At 49.9% G+C, this 16,134-nt stretch overlaps 8 protein-coding genes across 8 annotated transcripts; 4 read left to right on the forward strand and 4 right to left on the reverse strand.

Moving 5' to 3' along the window:
- Positions 1 to 393: 393 nt before the first annotated feature.
- Positions 394 to 2,036, reverse strand: M437DRAFT_80678 (MFS general substrate transporter; the record flags this gene model as incomplete). Its single annotated transcript, XM_041027396.1, has 2 exons — positions 394 to 1,683; positions 1,731 to 2,036. 2 exons carry the CDS (start codon positions 2,034 to 2,036, stop codon positions 394 to 396), a joined length of 1,596 nt encoding a protein of 531 aa, XP_040883198.1.
- Positions 2,037 to 2,264: 228 nt separating this feature from the next.
- On the reverse strand, positions 2,265 to 3,797 carry M437DRAFT_39493 (uncharacterized protein; the record flags this gene model as incomplete). The annotated part of the gene is made up of 1 exon (XM_041020020.1): positions 2,265 to 3,797. The coding sequence occupies one exon, from the start codon at positions 3,795 to 3,797 to the stop codon at positions 2,265 to 2,267; it is 1,533 nt and encodes a 510-aa protein (XP_040883199.1).
- Positions 3,798 to 5,365: 1,568 nt separating this feature from the next.
- On the forward strand, positions 5,366 to 7,045 carry M437DRAFT_38743 (phosphoglycerate mutase-like protein; the record flags this gene model as incomplete). Its single annotated transcript, XM_041019893.1, has 2 exons — positions 5,366 to 5,459; positions 5,511 to 7,045. The coding sequence occupies 2 exons, from the start codon at positions 5,366 to 5,368 to the stop codon at positions 7,043 to 7,045; spliced, it is 1,629 nt and encodes a 542-aa protein (XP_040883200.1).
- A 270-nt stretch (positions 7,046 to 7,315) lies between these two features.
- Positions 7,316 to 9,154, forward strand: M437DRAFT_62406 (uncharacterized protein; the record flags this gene model as incomplete). The annotated part of the gene is made up of 1 exon (XM_041024068.1): positions 7,316 to 9,154. The coding sequence occupies one exon, from the start codon at positions 7,316 to 7,318 to the stop codon at positions 9,152 to 9,154; it is 1,839 nt and encodes a 612-aa protein (XP_040883201.1).
- A 648-nt stretch (positions 9,155 to 9,802) lies between these two features.
- On the reverse strand, positions 9,803 to 10,351 carry M437DRAFT_38712 (putative signal peptidase I; the record flags this gene model as incomplete). Its single annotated transcript, XM_041019888.1, has 2 exons — positions 9,803 to 10,013; positions 10,065 to 10,351. The coding sequence occupies 2 exons, from the start codon at positions 10,349 to 10,351 to the stop codon at positions 9,803 to 9,805; spliced, it is 498 nt and encodes a 165-aa protein (XP_040883202.1).
- A 528-nt stretch (positions 10,352 to 10,879) lies between these two features.
- Positions 10,880 to 11,598, forward strand: M437DRAFT_62408 (uncharacterized protein; the record flags this gene model as incomplete). The annotated part of the gene is made up of 2 exons (XM_041024069.1): positions 10,880 to 11,431; positions 11,485 to 11,598. The coding sequence occupies 2 exons, from the start codon at positions 10,880 to 10,882 to the stop codon at positions 11,596 to 11,598; spliced, it is 666 nt and encodes a 221-aa protein (XP_040883203.1).
- Positions 11,599 to 12,327: 729 nt separating this feature from the next.
- M437DRAFT_62409 (uncharacterized protein) lies at positions 12,328 to 12,919 on the forward strand (the record flags this gene model as incomplete). Its single annotated transcript, XM_041024070.1, has 3 exons — positions 12,328 to 12,388; positions 12,446 to 12,682; positions 12,741 to 12,919. 3 exons carry the CDS (start codon positions 12,328 to 12,330, stop codon positions 12,917 to 12,919), a joined length of 477 nt encoding a protein of 158 aa, XP_040883204.1.
- A 1,901-nt stretch (positions 12,920 to 14,820) lies between these two features.
- On the reverse strand, positions 14,821 to 15,670 carry M437DRAFT_62410 (DUF924-domain-containing protein; the record flags this gene model as incomplete). The annotated part of the gene is made up of 2 exons (XM_041024071.1): positions 14,821 to 15,418; positions 15,492 to 15,670. The coding sequence occupies 2 exons, from the start codon at positions 15,668 to 15,670 to the stop codon at positions 14,821 to 14,823; spliced, it is 777 nt and encodes a 258-aa protein (XP_040883205.1).
- Between the last annotated feature and the right edge of the window lie 464 nt (positions 15,671 to 16,134).

A 16,134-nucleotide genomic window follows, 5' to 3' on the forward strand; every position in this document is an offset into this window, starting at 1 on the left:
TTCAATCAAGATCCATTCAACAGTTTCTAGAGTCATCCAGCAAGCTTTGGGACTTCTGAGAGGGAATTACGTTGCTTGCGTTCGATCGGTGCATGCTTGTCAGCAGGATCACCCTCACTGAATCCAGGAAAACCTTTTGCGCCGAGTCTATGACGTTGTAGGGCCTTCTGACGCGCCTCTCTCATGCTTAAGATTAAACGATCGTCTCTCTTGTATCAATTCTTCTATACTGTCGGCGCTTGCTGCGTGGCAGGTGCTCCCCCCCAGATATCTTTGCTACTTTCTCCTTCGTCTAGTTCATAGCGTGATGGAAGTCAGTCTTGATGCGCTACCCCATCCCAGCCATTACCGCTGACTACTACAACCAACGTGCATCTCGCGACACGAACAATCTCAATCACCCTTGGGTTTAAAGCTCTTCCACTGTATACCAAAGCTCGCAAAGCAAGCCGCCGCAGCCAATCCCGCTCCAAGATAAAATGTACTCGTGACTCCCTGATTGTACGCATGCAACACTTGCTTAAGATCATCCTTCGGAACAAGTTTTCTGAAATCCGCAGGAGCTGCATGCACGATGACCGATACATCCAAGCCCACAATATCAGCAGATTTGAGAGAAGCACTGAAGATGCTGGAGAAAACAGCTTGTGCAAGAGCCAGAAACAGTGCTGCACCAAAAGACTGGAAGAACTGCAGCAGGGCGGTGGCCACAGGGATATTCTCAGGTTTCAAGACCGTTTGGATAGCTACGTATGGCATCCAGAGTGTGATTCCAGCACCCATGCCAGGAAGGATCTGATAAGGTATCCAGTATTGACTGCCTGAAGATGTGCTGAGTGTAGACAAAAGACCAGATCCAACAGCCAGTAAAGTTGTGCCAGCCAGAATGAACGGGTTCGTAAGACCAACATAAGGTAGGAGTATGCCAACCATCAAGGCAGAAGCGACATCCGACATTGACAGTGGTAAGTACATGACGCCAGATTTGATGGGAGAAACGCCCTTGACAATTTGGAACCATTGAGGCAGGTAATATGTAGCGACATAAACAGTACCCATCGCGAAGAGTTCAGTCAGACAAGCGAAGAAGACGACGCGTTGAGTGAAAAGCTTGGGAGGTATCATAGCGTCATCGCCTTTGTGTCTCTGCCAGAAAGCAAAGATGGCTGTGAGGACTGCCGCGCCAACAAAAAGCCCAATGATGGTAGCGCTTCCCCAGGCATAAATCAGGCCGCCCCACTGAAGGGCGAGAAGCATCATAATAGTGGCTGGTGCGAACAACAGAAGACCAAAAAGATCAAGACTTGCCATCTTCTGCACGGAAGTATTTGTTCTGTTTGCTGCCGGCGGATGGAAGAACAAGACCAGGAATAAAACAGTGACAGCGCCGATGGGAAGATTGATGTAGAAGCACCACCTCCAGGTAACGCGTTGTGTCAAAACTCCGCCGAGAAGTGGTCCCAGCATGATGCCGATACCGAAAGTCGACTGCAACGCGCTGAGATATGTGGTTCGTCGTGGAAGGCGGACAGAGATCGCGACGATCGAGAAAGCGCCAGTCGTGCAACCAGCAGCTCCAGCTCCAGCGATCGCTCTTCCAACAATCAACCCGACAGCGTTCGGAGCTGTAGCGCATACTAGGGAACCGATTTCGAATAGTGCCATGAACACGAGGAACATTGTCTGGAATGGTCAGACCTGTCTCAGAGAACACTCATTGCGAGGTCTACCTTGATTGAAAACTTGGCGTACAGCTTGCCGGCGATCGGTTGCAGAGCACAAGTTGCAAGAGTGTATGCGCTTCCATACCAAGCAGTGTCGCCAGCAGACTTGAATTCCGCCGTCACATACGGGATAGCTGTCGCGACAATGGCAGAGTCTAACGATACCAGAAAGATGGCAAGCACCAATCCAGATATGACTGTAATCAGCTTGAGGCCAGTCAGCTCAAATTCTTGCGCGGCGTCCTCGACATTGAGAGGCTCAATGTGTCGCGTCGGTCGGTTGTCATCGTGGCTTGCGGTCATATCGATCATGTTTGGATGCCCAAGTGATGGACCGTGATGGACAGCGAAGGTTTATCTATATGACTCGCGCCGGTCCGATGTTATGGTGCAGTGCCGAAAAGGGAAGTCTCGGTGTCGCTACTGTTGTGCGGGGTCCGCTGGTGTGGAGCGAGCGAGTCGGGGTATTAGCCGGCGAGCATGATCCAAACGTCGATGGGAGCCACAGTTCATGGTCTCCAACATGTTGCCAACCGTCTCTCATTCATGCTTCACTGCGTGCAAGAGCATCGAACGCAGACACATCTGGTCGAGCCCATTCCGTAATCTGTTTTCTTGACTGCCGCGACCAAGCCAGGCTCTCCAAAGGTCACCCGCAAACTTTGTGCTGCAATACCAAGTACTTCCGATAAAATTGTGTTCGAATGCTCCAAACACAGATGAAGCATTGCCTCCAGACGAACCATGTTTCCCAGCATTGAACGTTCTATCAGCTGTCACAATTGGCCACTCGCGATCGTAGTAGACAGGATGTGGTGCAAAGACTGCTTTTAATCCGTAGTGCAAAGCGAGACTCGGTGGCCACATCTCCGTCCACATGGTGTGTTTTAGTTCGACCATCTCCGTGTGCATCAGATTCAGGAGCCGACGAGACATCCGCGCTGCTGCGATGATGGCAATACGACGTGGTGGTATGGGTAGCTGTGTGTCATACCCTGTGACATCCCGTTCGAAGAACCATCCCGAATCCTCGGGATCGAACAGAGGACTCATTGTGATCAGGTCAGCATCCTCTCCAAATCCTGTACTAGATGCATTGTATGGTGCCTGCGATTCAAGCTTTCGAGAACCAGCAAAGTCAACTGGACCAGAGATGGTGGTGGGATTCTCTTTCTCCACGATATCAGAAAATTCTGCCCACGTCCCGTGCAGCTTCTCGAGATAATACTTTGCACTGCGCTCCCAGATGCCGCGCCTTGGTTGTGATTTTGTCCATTCTCCTAGACGGTCAAAGAACTCGTAGTAATGACCAATATAACGAATATCCATTTCCCAATTCCAGAAGTGCTCATATTGTGGATTGCGTTGCGCAAACCACTGCAGTGGCATGTGAGAACTCCTGTAGACTCCGTAGAGGGGCTGTTCAGATCTGTTCAGCGTCTCATTGCAGAATGGGCCAGGGTAGACATGTTCCATTTGTTTCTCGGACCAAAGCGTGACCAAGCCACGGAACTCTGCTGGTACACTTTCATGACGGATCTGGTTGTACAACTCGTGCGACTCCCAGAAGCGCGCCGAATTGTTCTTAACGTGGACCAGTAGATGAACATCGTACTCGCCGCCTGAGCCCAGGGAGACTTCACTGATTAGCGCCCTGAGATTCTTTATAGCTTGGCGTGTGTATCGATAGCCTGTCCATGTTCGTAACACAATTGCTTGCCTGGGAAGCTGCGGCAAGGCATCTGCCGTTGCCGATGTCGTTGCGCCCTCGATATTAGATCGTAGGGTATTGTCGTCATAACATCTCTTCTGTGCAACTGCCCAATCGACATTGCTCCAATCTATCGGACTTCGCTGACTCTCACGATCGGAGAATTGAGCGCTTTCTGTCGACTGTGTGGCTGAGCCATAGGCTCCCAAACGACCATTGCGGTCGAAGCAGACGTCGTCGCGCAGACCAAGTACTTTATAGGAGCCGTAGAGAGGGTCGGGGTGGTCTTGCGGCATACCGAGATAGGCATACACTTTAGGGACGGCGACGGTTCGCGCATCGTTGAGGAAGCATTCTTGCATGAAACTTGGTCGGCCAGCAGTGTTTCGGAAACCGTGGTAGGGGGTGTATTCGACCAAGCGGTTGTGTATTTCCTGCTCTTTCAATTGGACAGTGGAGCTGTCATTTCTGGTCTGATCGAGAGACGCGGCGGCCTGCTCATGATGTAAAGATGGCACAAGGCTGCGAACGCCAGAATAGTAGCCGTCGAGCCTGCAGAGTAGCCATTAGCAGAGTCGGCCTCAGGATGGAGGCATGCACCCACAGAGGAAACTTCTCCCAATGCGCGCCAAAGAACAGCAGCTGAGCGCCTCTCCATGTCCGATCAGGGATATGGTAGAGCACGAGACACAGAATCAAGGCAGCAGCGGTAATATTGCGCAACAACCTAGCAGGTCGGTTGCAGAATGGCGACTGGAAGCCGCGCATTTGTAATTGTGCGGTCGAGGTGGGACGACCAGTCCTTATCTCGCACGAGAGGCGAGTAGCATGCGAAAATCACCATGTCGGGGGACCTACAAAGAAATGCTACAAAATACAGATCCATGTCGCGCAGGGCAGCGGTCTGCAAGCGCTAAGGCGCAGCAATTTCAACGCGTGTTCGTGAGATCATGTCTCCAAAACGAGAAAGGGGTCAGACATTGTGCGCGTCTATCGAGAATCCTACCCAGAGATACAAAGCAATCGAGTACTTGACTGCCCGTGCCCGCCTAAAAAGTTGGCAATGAATTGATTTGAAGTTTGAGGGTCGCTCGCTCTTTGGCTGCGTTTTGGGTGAGAAAACCAATGGATATGGCCGGAGTCTGAAGGCAGATCAAAGGCAATCGGCGCCCCCAGCCGTTCCCCGACGCAAATCGACGACGGGATGACGTCCGAGCTTTGATACGGTTGAGTAGACGAGCAAGCATCTGCAAAGGACTCGAGGAACATGCTTAGCATCTCTGATTGTTCAAATATAGCGTGAATGCGATGCCAGCATGGCACGATGGTCCGATGTTCGGCTCAAGAGTCGACGTCGAGCGGCCCAGACGTCGAGAAGGAACAAGATTTGGATGATAGCACGCCAGAGGCGCTCAATGTCTCGAAGGATGAATGCCGAAGCTGCCAATGGCAGGACGACCCTAGTCCATGCCGTGGATGGTTCATGGAAAGCGACACACGTGCTTCTGTTGCTTTTGTCGGCCCTGGGGGTGTTTGGTGAGCAAGTTACGGATCGCTCGAAACACGTGCGATCAAGACAAGCTCTCTCTGGGTCTTGGCCGAAATCTTGGCGGGAAGCTCTCTCCGGATGACGACGATGCTATGCACGATTACACTTTTTCTCCCGACACCGTGGGAATTATGTTCAAACCATGCAATTCGCGCCGGTCGTGGATGCTGCGAGCTGCCTGATATGGCCTGGGGGATCTGCCGTAGTCTGCCGAGACCTTGATGGCTGCTTTACTACAAATGTCTAGTCGTCGGCACTCCCAGATGCCAATCTGTAGACACCTGAGACTCCTTCGACTCGACCAAGATGCTCTCTTCTTTGTTCAACGTAGCTGCTCTGGCTCTGGCCGCCGATGTGGCCTCTGCTGCTGCCGTCAGCTCCATGAGCTCGGGCACCAAGACCAGCTCGGCCAGTGTCGTTTCCGACTCCAAGATTGCCGGCTCGACAACCAGTGATGTCTTCCCTCCTACTGGCAGTGAGTACTATGTTCATCTATCCTGCATGCAGTTCAATTGACAATCCTCAGCCAAGGTCAACACCTCAATCTTCCCTAATGAGTCCGAGGTCGGCTTCCCTGGACCTACTCCTACTGGTCTCGAGGGCGATGCCATTCAGACCGCTCCTCTCTACCCTTACAATTCGGCCGCTGCTGCCGCCTTCCCTCTGGCTGTGCCTCAACCTCACGGCTCGTCTGCCTTTGGCGACAAGTTCGACATTACAAAGTACTGGGGTAACCTCAGTCCCTGGTACTCGGTTTCATCTGCCGACTATGGTCTGGATGAGGCTAACCCCTTGATTCCCGAGGGCTGCACCATCAACCAGATGCTTCTGTTGTACCGTCACGGTGCTCGTTACCCCACCAGCGGCGCTGGTCCTTCCACTTTCTCCCAGAAGGTCCACAATGCCACCGCTTCTGGCTTCAATGTCACCGGTGAGCTGACCTTCTTGGCTGACTGGACCTACAAGCTCGGCGCTGAGCTTCTTACTCCCTTTGGCCGCAGCCAGAACTTCCAACTCGGTATCGAGTACCGTCAGCTGTACGGTGAGCTCCTCAACAACTTCACCGAGCAGGATGCTCTTCCTGTCTTCCGCACCGAGTCGCAAGACCGCATGGTCAAGACTGCCGAGAACTTTGCCGCTGGTTTCTTCGGTGTCCCTGAGTACTTGAACCAGGTCAACATTGAGATTCTTGTTGAGAACTCGACCGTCAACAACTCTGGTGCTCCCTACGAGGTCTGCCCCAACTCGAACATTGCCAGCCGCGGTAGCATCGGTAGCACTGTTGCCACAAAGTTCGCCAACAACGCTTTCAACGCGACCCTTGCTAGATTGAACTCTCAGGTTTCTGGAGCTCTCAACTTCACTTCCTCCGATGTCATTGATATGCTGCAGCTCTGCTCCTACGAGACCAACGCTCTTGGCTACTCCAAATTCTGCGGTCTCTTCACCCAGGAGGACTTCATCAACTACGAGTACTACTACGACTTGTCTTTCTACTACAACAACGGTCCTGGCTCGCCCGTCTCCGCTGCTCAAGGCAAGGGTTTCCTCGAGGAGTGGCTTGCACGCTTCACCCACACCTACCCCCCGGCCAACTCTGCCCTCAACAAAACTTACGACAACTCTTCGACCTACTTCCCTCTGAACCAGTCCATCTACGCCGATGCCACCCACGAAGTCGTCGTTCTCGACACTCTGACTGCTTTCAACTTCACCGCCTTGTTCAAGGGCGCACCTCTCAGCGCCACTGGCAATGAGGGCACCAACTCATTCGTTGCTAGCAAACTCGTTCCCTTCGCTACCCACTTCACCACCCAAATCATGACCTGCCCCTCCAGAAACGTCACCAAGCAGATTCGTTTCCTCATCAACGATGCTGTCATTCCTGTTTCTGACTCTCACCCTGGCTGCCCCGTCGACAAGGATGGTCTCTGTCCTTTCGACACCATGGTCAGTGTCTTGCAGAAGAGAGCCAACGAGATCAACTACAACTACGACTGCTTCGGCAACTACACCGCCACTGCTGGTAACAACTACAACGGCCGTGCCCCTACTTCTTAGACTTAATGTATAGCTATATCTTGTACAGCAGATAGAGATAATAGTAGTTGCGGTCTCGAGACCGAAAAAATATCTTGGCGGCTGAGACTCGCCCTCGTATTCTGAAATTGCTGGCACGTGCCCTTGTACCTCGATCGACTTATAAAGCATGTCTTCCCCAGATTCGACTGGGACCCCTACTGGTCAAGTTACGTCGTACCTTCTTTAGCAGCCAACAGTTTTCTTGACAAATTCAAGCAAATATCTGATCGCGTGTGAAGCTAATTCGACATGGCTTCACTTTCTATCGACTCTTTGTACCACGTCAGCGCGTACCTCAACGATCGCGATCTCCGCAACTTCTGCCTAGTCAATCGGCGATGTCACGAGTTTTCGAGGAAGCATTTGTATAGGACTATCACTATCAGCTTTTCCTCGTCGGAAACACTAAACTCTGCAGTGGATCAGTGGAGTTGTATACTGCAGAGAACGCAAAGTTTTCAGCATGTCCAGCATGTCAAAGTCCTCCCAAGCGACCCCTACCAAGATCCAATCGCTGGAGTATTAACGGATTGTGGAGATAATTGGAGGGAACCTTGGAGATATTGCTGGTCCCTTGGTCGAGAACAAAAAACTATCGAACAAGACTCAGAGTGGCAGGATTTGAGCTGTCTGATCAAAAAACTTCCAGCTTTAAAGGCACTCACATGGGGTTGCAGCGAGCAAATCCCCGCGTCTATCTTGAGATACGTGAATCAAACCCGGCCAAATCTTCGACTGCATATGCGAAACTTCATGTTACGTTGCCTGTTCCAGTTGTCTGCCGGATCCGTCGTCCTTGATCCCTATGAGGTTGAGTTGGCAACCTCGCCATGTCTCTATTCTCTGACAAAGACCTACGACTATCACCATCGAGGCCACAACCAAGCTGCAATCATGGATCTACTAGCTGGCGCGGCGCCGAACTTGCAGGAGATCAACATGACCTGGCAAGACGACAGTTATTTAAGAGACTCCCAAACACCGCAAGGGCCGATGTATAGATACCAGCCTGGCACTTTACCTGGTTCTTCCCCGTCACGTTTGGGTCGTCTAAAAAGTCTGAATCTTTTTGCAAACGGCTCGTCTTCTGTGATTCGCCGATGGAGCTCAATAACGGACTTTCAGTGCTTGGAGAGCCTGGAAGTGGTTTATTTGATGGATGATGATACGCTTTTCTGGTTGGCTTCTTGTCGCCTTTCTGCACTTAAGCATGTGTCCTTCAGTGTTGATTTCGGAGAGTCGAACACGGATGGACTAGAGGCTGCGAGCATGTTTATACAGTCCCTGGACTCTCTTACGAGCCTGAAGCTCAAAGGTCCTTTGAACCTACGTACGCTTTTGCCCACTTTCGACACCTGCGGCCATCGCTTACGACGTCTTCTCTTGGCCACTTCCGAACTACAACCAGGAGTAGAGAAACTTGCGAGCGTAGATCTTATCCTCGCATTGCGAGAAAGGTGTCCGCGACTAGAGGAGCTAGCTCTGAGTATCATGAGATCCCACGGAGATCAGAGCGAAGTCGCCATCTACAAAGCCTTGGGCACTCTTCGCTACCTGACCAAGATACATCTGGCTGTATACTATCCCCAACCAATCCCGTTACCTCGAGCCTACTACCTGAGGAACAAATTCGAGGACTATTGCACAAACGGGAAAGTTACAGACGAGCAGATCCACCTCACACTCGACAACGCAATCACAAACTCGGCCTTCGATCCAACCCTCGCCCAGTCAATCTTCCGCACCATCTCAAAGTCAAAAGCCGAATTCTCCTGTCCTCTTGAACGCTTGTCGTTGCGTGTGCAAAAGGTGGATACTTACCCACCATTGAGAGACTTACTTGCTTACATCGGCCGCTCATGGGTTTGTACCCGCAACGAGCGGGATGATAGACCGCATGAGTGTTTCGTCAGTGAGTATGATGATGCCGAGTATAAAATTGACAGAGAGTATATTGAGGTACATAACGAGTATCCCAAGTTGAAGAATGCAGTGATCGCTCAGGCCATCTATCGTATCTGGCCTGCTGCTGAAAGAGGAAATTGGGTGAAGGAATGGCGGAGCTTTCCACTTGCTGGTTCTCAATAAGGTGTGAGGGCAATCTGAGGGGCTTGCTTGATCAGACTGTACTGTTCTGATAGCGCGGGAAGAAGACTCAAATATTCAAACGCCATCCGAAACGTGTTGTATTGCCCAAAATCTTCATCAGAGTTTGTCGATCACGAAAGCGTTGCTTGTATGCGAGAACACGGAGGAATGATGAATTATCATGGTAGATGCTTGCACTATGGCGCCCGTTTGCCATGTTTTTGGACGTTGCTCAAGACTTGGGTCCCCATTGCGAGACACTTCAGTCTCTTCATGATATTCAGCGGATTCAGCGATTAGATTTGGTGGACTTTTTGCTAGCTCGACGACGGCGTCTTGCTTGGTTGCGGTTTGGAACAGCACGCGTGTCCGACTCAATACACCGGACTGCCTCTTCAATCACAACGATTATGGCTTCCACGCGAGCTATGCTGCCAATAGCATCACACCATTCACCTCATTACCATTCTTTCCATGTTGACTTGAGTTGGATCTAGCATATGACCTCGTCCGATAAGGTGGCCTTTCTGTATAGGAGCGGTACTTCTTAACCCCAACAGTACTTCCTGATACAGAATCGATGGGATTATGCAAGCGACCACACAACTTGTCTGTATAGAGAGGGTGGAACGCGTACAAAAGATCCCCTCAAATGACTCGAAGCCTCCTAACCTTTTCACTAATGTATTTGCTCGAGGAGCGGTAAAAGTCTTTCGGCATAATGGCAATCCATCCGAGCAGAGGTACATAGCCGCGAACAAGACCAATGACTTCGTTTCTTGCGACGGTAAATCGCCCACGGGGATAGAGTGCAACATCATCTGCCTCATTGTTGTCGCCTTTGGTCAGAAACAATTGCCTGTCTTCCGGTCAGCCACTTCTCATGATGCATAAATCTGGCTTCGCTTACGTCGGCTTGTGCTCGATCATTTGCCAGTGGACTTGGATTGCGCGGTGGACCATCGGAAATGGATGACCAGTAAACCAGACGACTGGTATATCCCCCACCTGAATCACTTCTTGTCGATTATAAAGCAAAAGGATATCCCCCCGATGAAAAGCTGGGGCCATAGATTCCGAAATGACCACAATGATTGGGCAAGGTGAATTTGTTGTCAGACATAGAGCTTGCCAGAGCATGAATGTACTACTCAGAGCCATGATAACTAGCAGAAACACGTTAAGACACCGCCTCATTTCTTCGTGTGCTTGAGGAGTGTGCCACGTGGAGTGAGAAGGAGAATGTGCTGTGAATCTGACCGTCAGGTATTTGTCTTGTTTTGTTTGAATCAGCAGAGCTCCACACAGTGTCCATGCCCGTTGGACATGACCAGTAGACGATGGATTTATCTTGGCTGATACAGTTATGCCCACCTCTTACTTGATTTCATGTTGTGCTATGAGAGCACTTTAGCTTGTTGTGGTTTTATTGATGGTCTAATCAAGCGAGGTAACTTCCCATGCGGTCAAAGCTTTGGCCAGTAGCAGTAAATCAAACACGAATGAAAATTGCCAAGACGGTAAGAAATCCGGTGGTGTTCTATATGATCTTTGATGATTTGTGACTTTGTAATCTCTGCTCCTGAGACACTTTAGCTAGTGAAGTAGGAGTGAGGTTTAATCTTTATGCTAGTTCTTGTACCCTCATGCGTGGGAGTCAACGAGACGATCAATGGTGATCAAGGTAGGGCGAAAGTAACGCTCAAGTCAATAACAGATCTCAAGATGCCTGCACCAGATATTTCGATGCTCAAGCAACCAATTGCGCTCCGTACTGAGCTCGTCGCTCAAGCTCCTGAGACGCTGCTGGTCAATCAGCATAGTGGTGGGCTGTCAAGCGCTGATTTCTCTATCGTTCGCGAATCAGATCATGCGCTTCTCGTCTCAGTTGGTGGAAAGCTATTGTCTTGGACGCAAAGACGGACCTTTCGTGACGCGTCTGGACTCCCTTTATTTGACCTCTATCGAAAAGCTACAGGGGTAACTTGGTTTGTTGAACTGCCAGAGGAGCGAGGTAGCGAGCCTATCATGACTCTAGCACCAAGGACCAGCGTGTTCAAGGACAAGCTCGACTTGTTCGTGCACAATGCGGCAAATCAAGGCGAAGTGGTCAATCTTGAGGTCCGCGGGCAAGACATCTGGAAGATGAGAGTCAACGTGTATCTCGGCGATCAAGTTGTCATGTCCTCAAAGCGCACGGAGAAGCTGGCTGGCTACATTCCTGGAAAGAGACCCGACTGGAAAGTCAACATAGCCGAAGGATTCGATGCTTCTTTGGTAAGTGTTCCCACTGTAGCGTTATCAAGGACCATGTCTCACATCTGATATAGGCAGCGGTAATCATGGTTGTCCTGGCTGCTACTCTTTACGATAGCAGTATGACAACATCTTTTTCTACTGCGGTTATTGCTGGTGGATCAGGATCAGCTACCACTGGCAGTTGAGAATGCCGCCGGTACCGATAGCGAATGTCTGTTCAGGGTTATGTGGTTTTGAGTCGTTGATAGCATGTCTGATCGCTGCTTTCGGATATGTCGAAGCTGAACAATATTTGACACCGTAAATTCGTTTATGCCACAGTCTCGGACCGCAGGATTTTGGACTGCAAAGATCATGATAAAGGTATTGAGATGAGAGTTCGTCGCGAAGCTCAGGAATGAAATAAGCTCCCTTAATTCCTTCGTCAACTATTAGAGACTCTCACGAACCCGCCTGATAGAGTGAATGAAGAGGGACTTGAGCCAGGGACAAGAGGATTTGAGCATGACGGCGTACTTGGCGACCCACAGTCAAACCCATATGTCTCTTCCTGCGGAAGGATTGATATTCAACCACGCTATTGCGCCGTGGGGCTATTGTGGATCGAACGGTACTGTACCATGTCAACCAGCGCATCTGAACCTACAAGATCATCCGTCCGAAGCTTCCTGCTCAACCGCACGGCCAACTCTAAGCATGAGTGTGACCTCGAACCAGTCTAGCACGCATACCGGGGCTCCACAGCGTTACTCATGTGATGTCCATGAGCGACCCGTGACTTGTGATATCACGCCCCAGAGGCCAATGGTTCAATATAAAAAGGACACTCTGAGCAGCTCGATGGAGAGATATTTCCTCTTCCACATCTCCAATCAAGACATCCCCCAAATACTTCTCTTCCAAGATTAGCAAACATGGTCTCCACCAAGTCTACTGGCATCTCGGTTGTGGCCCTCATTGGTCTCATTCAGGTTCGTATCCTCTTTTTCTTTTTTTTTTTTCTCGTACACTGATTGCTGAATGTGCCGTCAGATGTGCCCAGCCCCATTCGCCGCCATTGGTCCTATCGTTGGGGTGCAGTCACGGGTGCTGTCTCGGGAGCTGTGAACGCTGCTGTCAACCGTAGAGAGGTTGCAGCTGCCTTCATGGGTAAGCGTGACTTGCCTCCCGGTATCTCACAGGAAAGCATCGACCAGTGTGTCGATCAAATCAATGGACAATTCAACGATGCTGGCATTACCGTCAGCGTTTACCGCACCAACGATAATGGTATGTTAATTCAAAACATAAATCCCTTGGCCGCATCTCTGACTCAATTCGTGAACAGCGGCACAGGCTGACAACGTGCCTCCGGCTTGTATGAACCTTGCCACAGTCCTTACGGGTGACCCAGCCCAGACTGGTGGACCCCTACCTGTCGTTCTTGGGACTTCGAGTCTCCAGTACCAGAACCTGAACGAAGAACAGTTCCAGGAGCTCCAGAGTGCCCTCGACGGATCAGCCTAAGACATGCCCGATCCAACCATAACAAGCCCGAAGATTTGCGAAGATACATCGCAAAAGTCACTCTTTTACCTAGAAGATCAAAAATGAACAAGATACCGGCCTCAGTCCAACCATTGGTGTTGTGAATATTTTTCCAAATCGCTATGACAAAATCCTCCACGGGGCACCTGCAAGCTTTTTTGTTCTATTAAAGCAACCAAATCCATGGTTAATGCCTTTGAATCAAACTTCGATTTCGTGGGTGATAATGATGTAAAACTGTTATGCTGAATCGAACACGCTTTTTGTGGAGCCACGCTATGAACGTGTTTCGAACAACAAACAGCACCGCGTCATCACATGAGACTCGGACCCACCAATGCTACAAGCCTATGAGAGACATAAGTAAGCCTTGGCCCTCGGTCATGGTACTCCATGCTCTTTTCCACATCCATCAAATCTCTTGCTCTACGTCCACCCTCCTTTGGTGATAGTTTATACTCCACTTTTTTCACAATGGTTACGGCACAGTCATCAAATCAAGCCAAAGCCATAGCGAAGCCGATGATGTACCTGTTATTCTCCATTCTCACGTTCTACCTGGCGGTGACTTGCTATCTCCGGAGTACAACGTCGAAACTAATGTTACATACCATACTGATCACATTCGCATGGCTATCATTCACCAACATGAATGATCTCGTACCACCGCTGGACATGATGTGGGGGTTGATGATGGCTGTTTGGATCTCGCACTCGGCGTCTCTCTTATGGATCGAGCAGAACCTTCTCGAGAGTATCATCCACAATGAATGTTGTGCTCTAAGTATGTTCTGCTGCTGTCCGTCTCATCAAAACCTTAGATCACTTTGGTATGACTGGTCATCGATTCGAGAATTGAGCTAATTGGCGATGTCGACTAGGAACAACCCGCGTCTGATCGGGACTTCCAGGCAAATATCCAGAACTCGCACCTTGGGTTCTCGTACAAGCTTATTCAGATTCACCTTTTGGCGTTTCGGGAAAATCGTTGCCTATATATTGTTTTCCAGCCATATATTGCCACGCGTCTTTCCAAACGCATTTCTGCCGATTCAGCTGGATGAATTCAACCCCGTACACGAGATCTTCGTCCGCCGATTGTGGTTCTTTCGTACCGTAGACAAACCCCCGATATCTTTGCGTGAGATTCTCATGCGAGCGGTGTGGGCAGTCTACTGGGCCTGGAGTACTTTCGCGTTTCTTGATGGAATACACTCAGCATTATCGATCATCTGCGTATCAGTCATAGGCTTCGATCAACCTGAAAATTGGCCTCCGTTGTTCGGAACCCTTGCCCAGGCCTATACAATCAATCGCTTTTGGAGCCGCTTCTGGCATGGTTTGGTCGTGCGTCCGTACATGAACTTTGGATCATATCTGTCTCGAAATATCCTTCGCTTTCCTCGAAGATCTCTCGCATATCGAGCCTTGGTCCCATTGATCGTCTTCTTCTTATCTGGACTATCTCATGCAGGAGTTGCGCGGCAGCTGGGTGACGATTGTGGATGGACGCGCGACATCACATGGTTTCTTGTTAATTACTCCGTGGCGATGCTAGAGATCGTAGCCGCAGCGATGTTGCGGGTTGTGGCTATCCGATGCGGTAGTGAGCGTCAGATCCTGCGACTGCAGAACAGCAGATATATGAAGTTCCTGGGATCTTGCTGAGTTTATCTGTTCTTTTTTTGGTCGGTACCACGATGGCAATATCCAAAGATGAACTGCGCAATACATAAGGAACTCGCGCGGATTACAGAGACGGCATAATCTCATAGTGTCGGAAGATCTTGTCTAAATTCATGAGGATGGTACAACCAGTCTAGTTTGAATAACATGTGTAACGAGAGATACCGTTCCAGCCATCAACAGCGTTGTGGTTTCTAGCCGATGTTTTGACTCATAGCATCAAGAAAACCCTGCTCATCTGTGGTAGAGCTTCTCCCCAGAGCCACGTTCCTGTAAGGAAATCGTCCAAATCGTTTGATGGCGTCGTAGTGCTCATCGACCGCCTTTTGAAGTACTGATCTGCAGACCTCAAAGTCTTTCTTCCTCTCCAGCACACATGTACGCAAAGACTTCGCAACATCGTCTTCTGTGTCGAATTCACCTTTCATCAACAAATCCATATCCTTGAACCTTTGTTTCTGCTCCTCGACCATGAGTTCCTGCATTTCCAAATCCTCTGCGTGTTCCATAGGCATGAAGAACCAAAGTCTGTATCCCAATCGAAACCGCACTACTCGATCCTGATGCATACCCAGCTCCCTTGCTCTAAGCGCAATTGTACGAGCCAAAGGGTCGAAGATCCTCGTCACTTTTGCGGCTTCCATTCCGCGATAGCAATTTCGCGGCATTTGGTCGAGGAGGATAATCAGTGACATCCACTCGAGCGTTGTGTTTGGATTTGCAGCTGTGAGGATGTGTTGCGCGCTGGCTTGTTGCGAGGCTATCAGATCGAGGATGGAGCCAAATTTTTTGCTGTAAAGCTTTGCATTAGAATTTTCAGTCGGCTGCTGGCAAGTGCGGTCGCTCTCGACGAGTCAAAGCATACCGGCAATCGTCGTCGTAATCATCGCTTTTGTCCACAAACCAGACATTCAGGTCTTCTATGCTGGGAACGACGGTATGACTTGGATCCGACAGATGAGAGAACCAGAAGTCGTGTACCGAGTTTAGGACATCCGGAGTGAAAGCCTCTCTCAAAGTCTTGAGCGGATCTGTCTCTGTCATTGTTGGAATTGGCAGTCAACCCTGATAGTCAATGCCAATGGTTCTTTATATTTAATGTCAAGGCAATGACAAGAACACGTGGACCCTGCAACGTCATAGAGCAATGCCAAGCAGATCCGGAACATGCCAGGGTTCTCCTGCTGACGAGTTTCAGAACATGAGCGACGACCAAAAGTCTAGATGCTACAACAAGGATAAATTTCAAGAAGCTTCCCGAGTCAGAGGCTAGTTCAGATATCATGACTTAGCTTCAAGTTCAGCAGCTCCGAAGTTGTTGATTGTATCATGAGTTTCAATATTCGTTTTTGTCCATGCGTTAGTGCATACGCATACGCCATTGAGCCAAAAGCAACTGACACTCAAGAAGTGGAACCGGTCTCATTCCAGACGCACAGGTATGAGAGTGAGCATCAAGAACTTCGACCTAACATAATTTCACTGACAATCTCTGTGGTCCCTATTGG

The sequence above is a fragment of the Aureobasidium melanogenum genome (genome assembly GCF_000721775.1).
Source record: "Aureobasidium melanogenum CBS 110374 unplaced genomic scaffold scaffold_2, whole genome shotgun sequence".
Classification (NCBI taxonomy): domain Eukaryota; kingdom Fungi; phylum Ascomycota; class Dothideomycetes; order Dothideales; family Saccotheciaceae; genus Aureobasidium; species Aureobasidium melanogenum.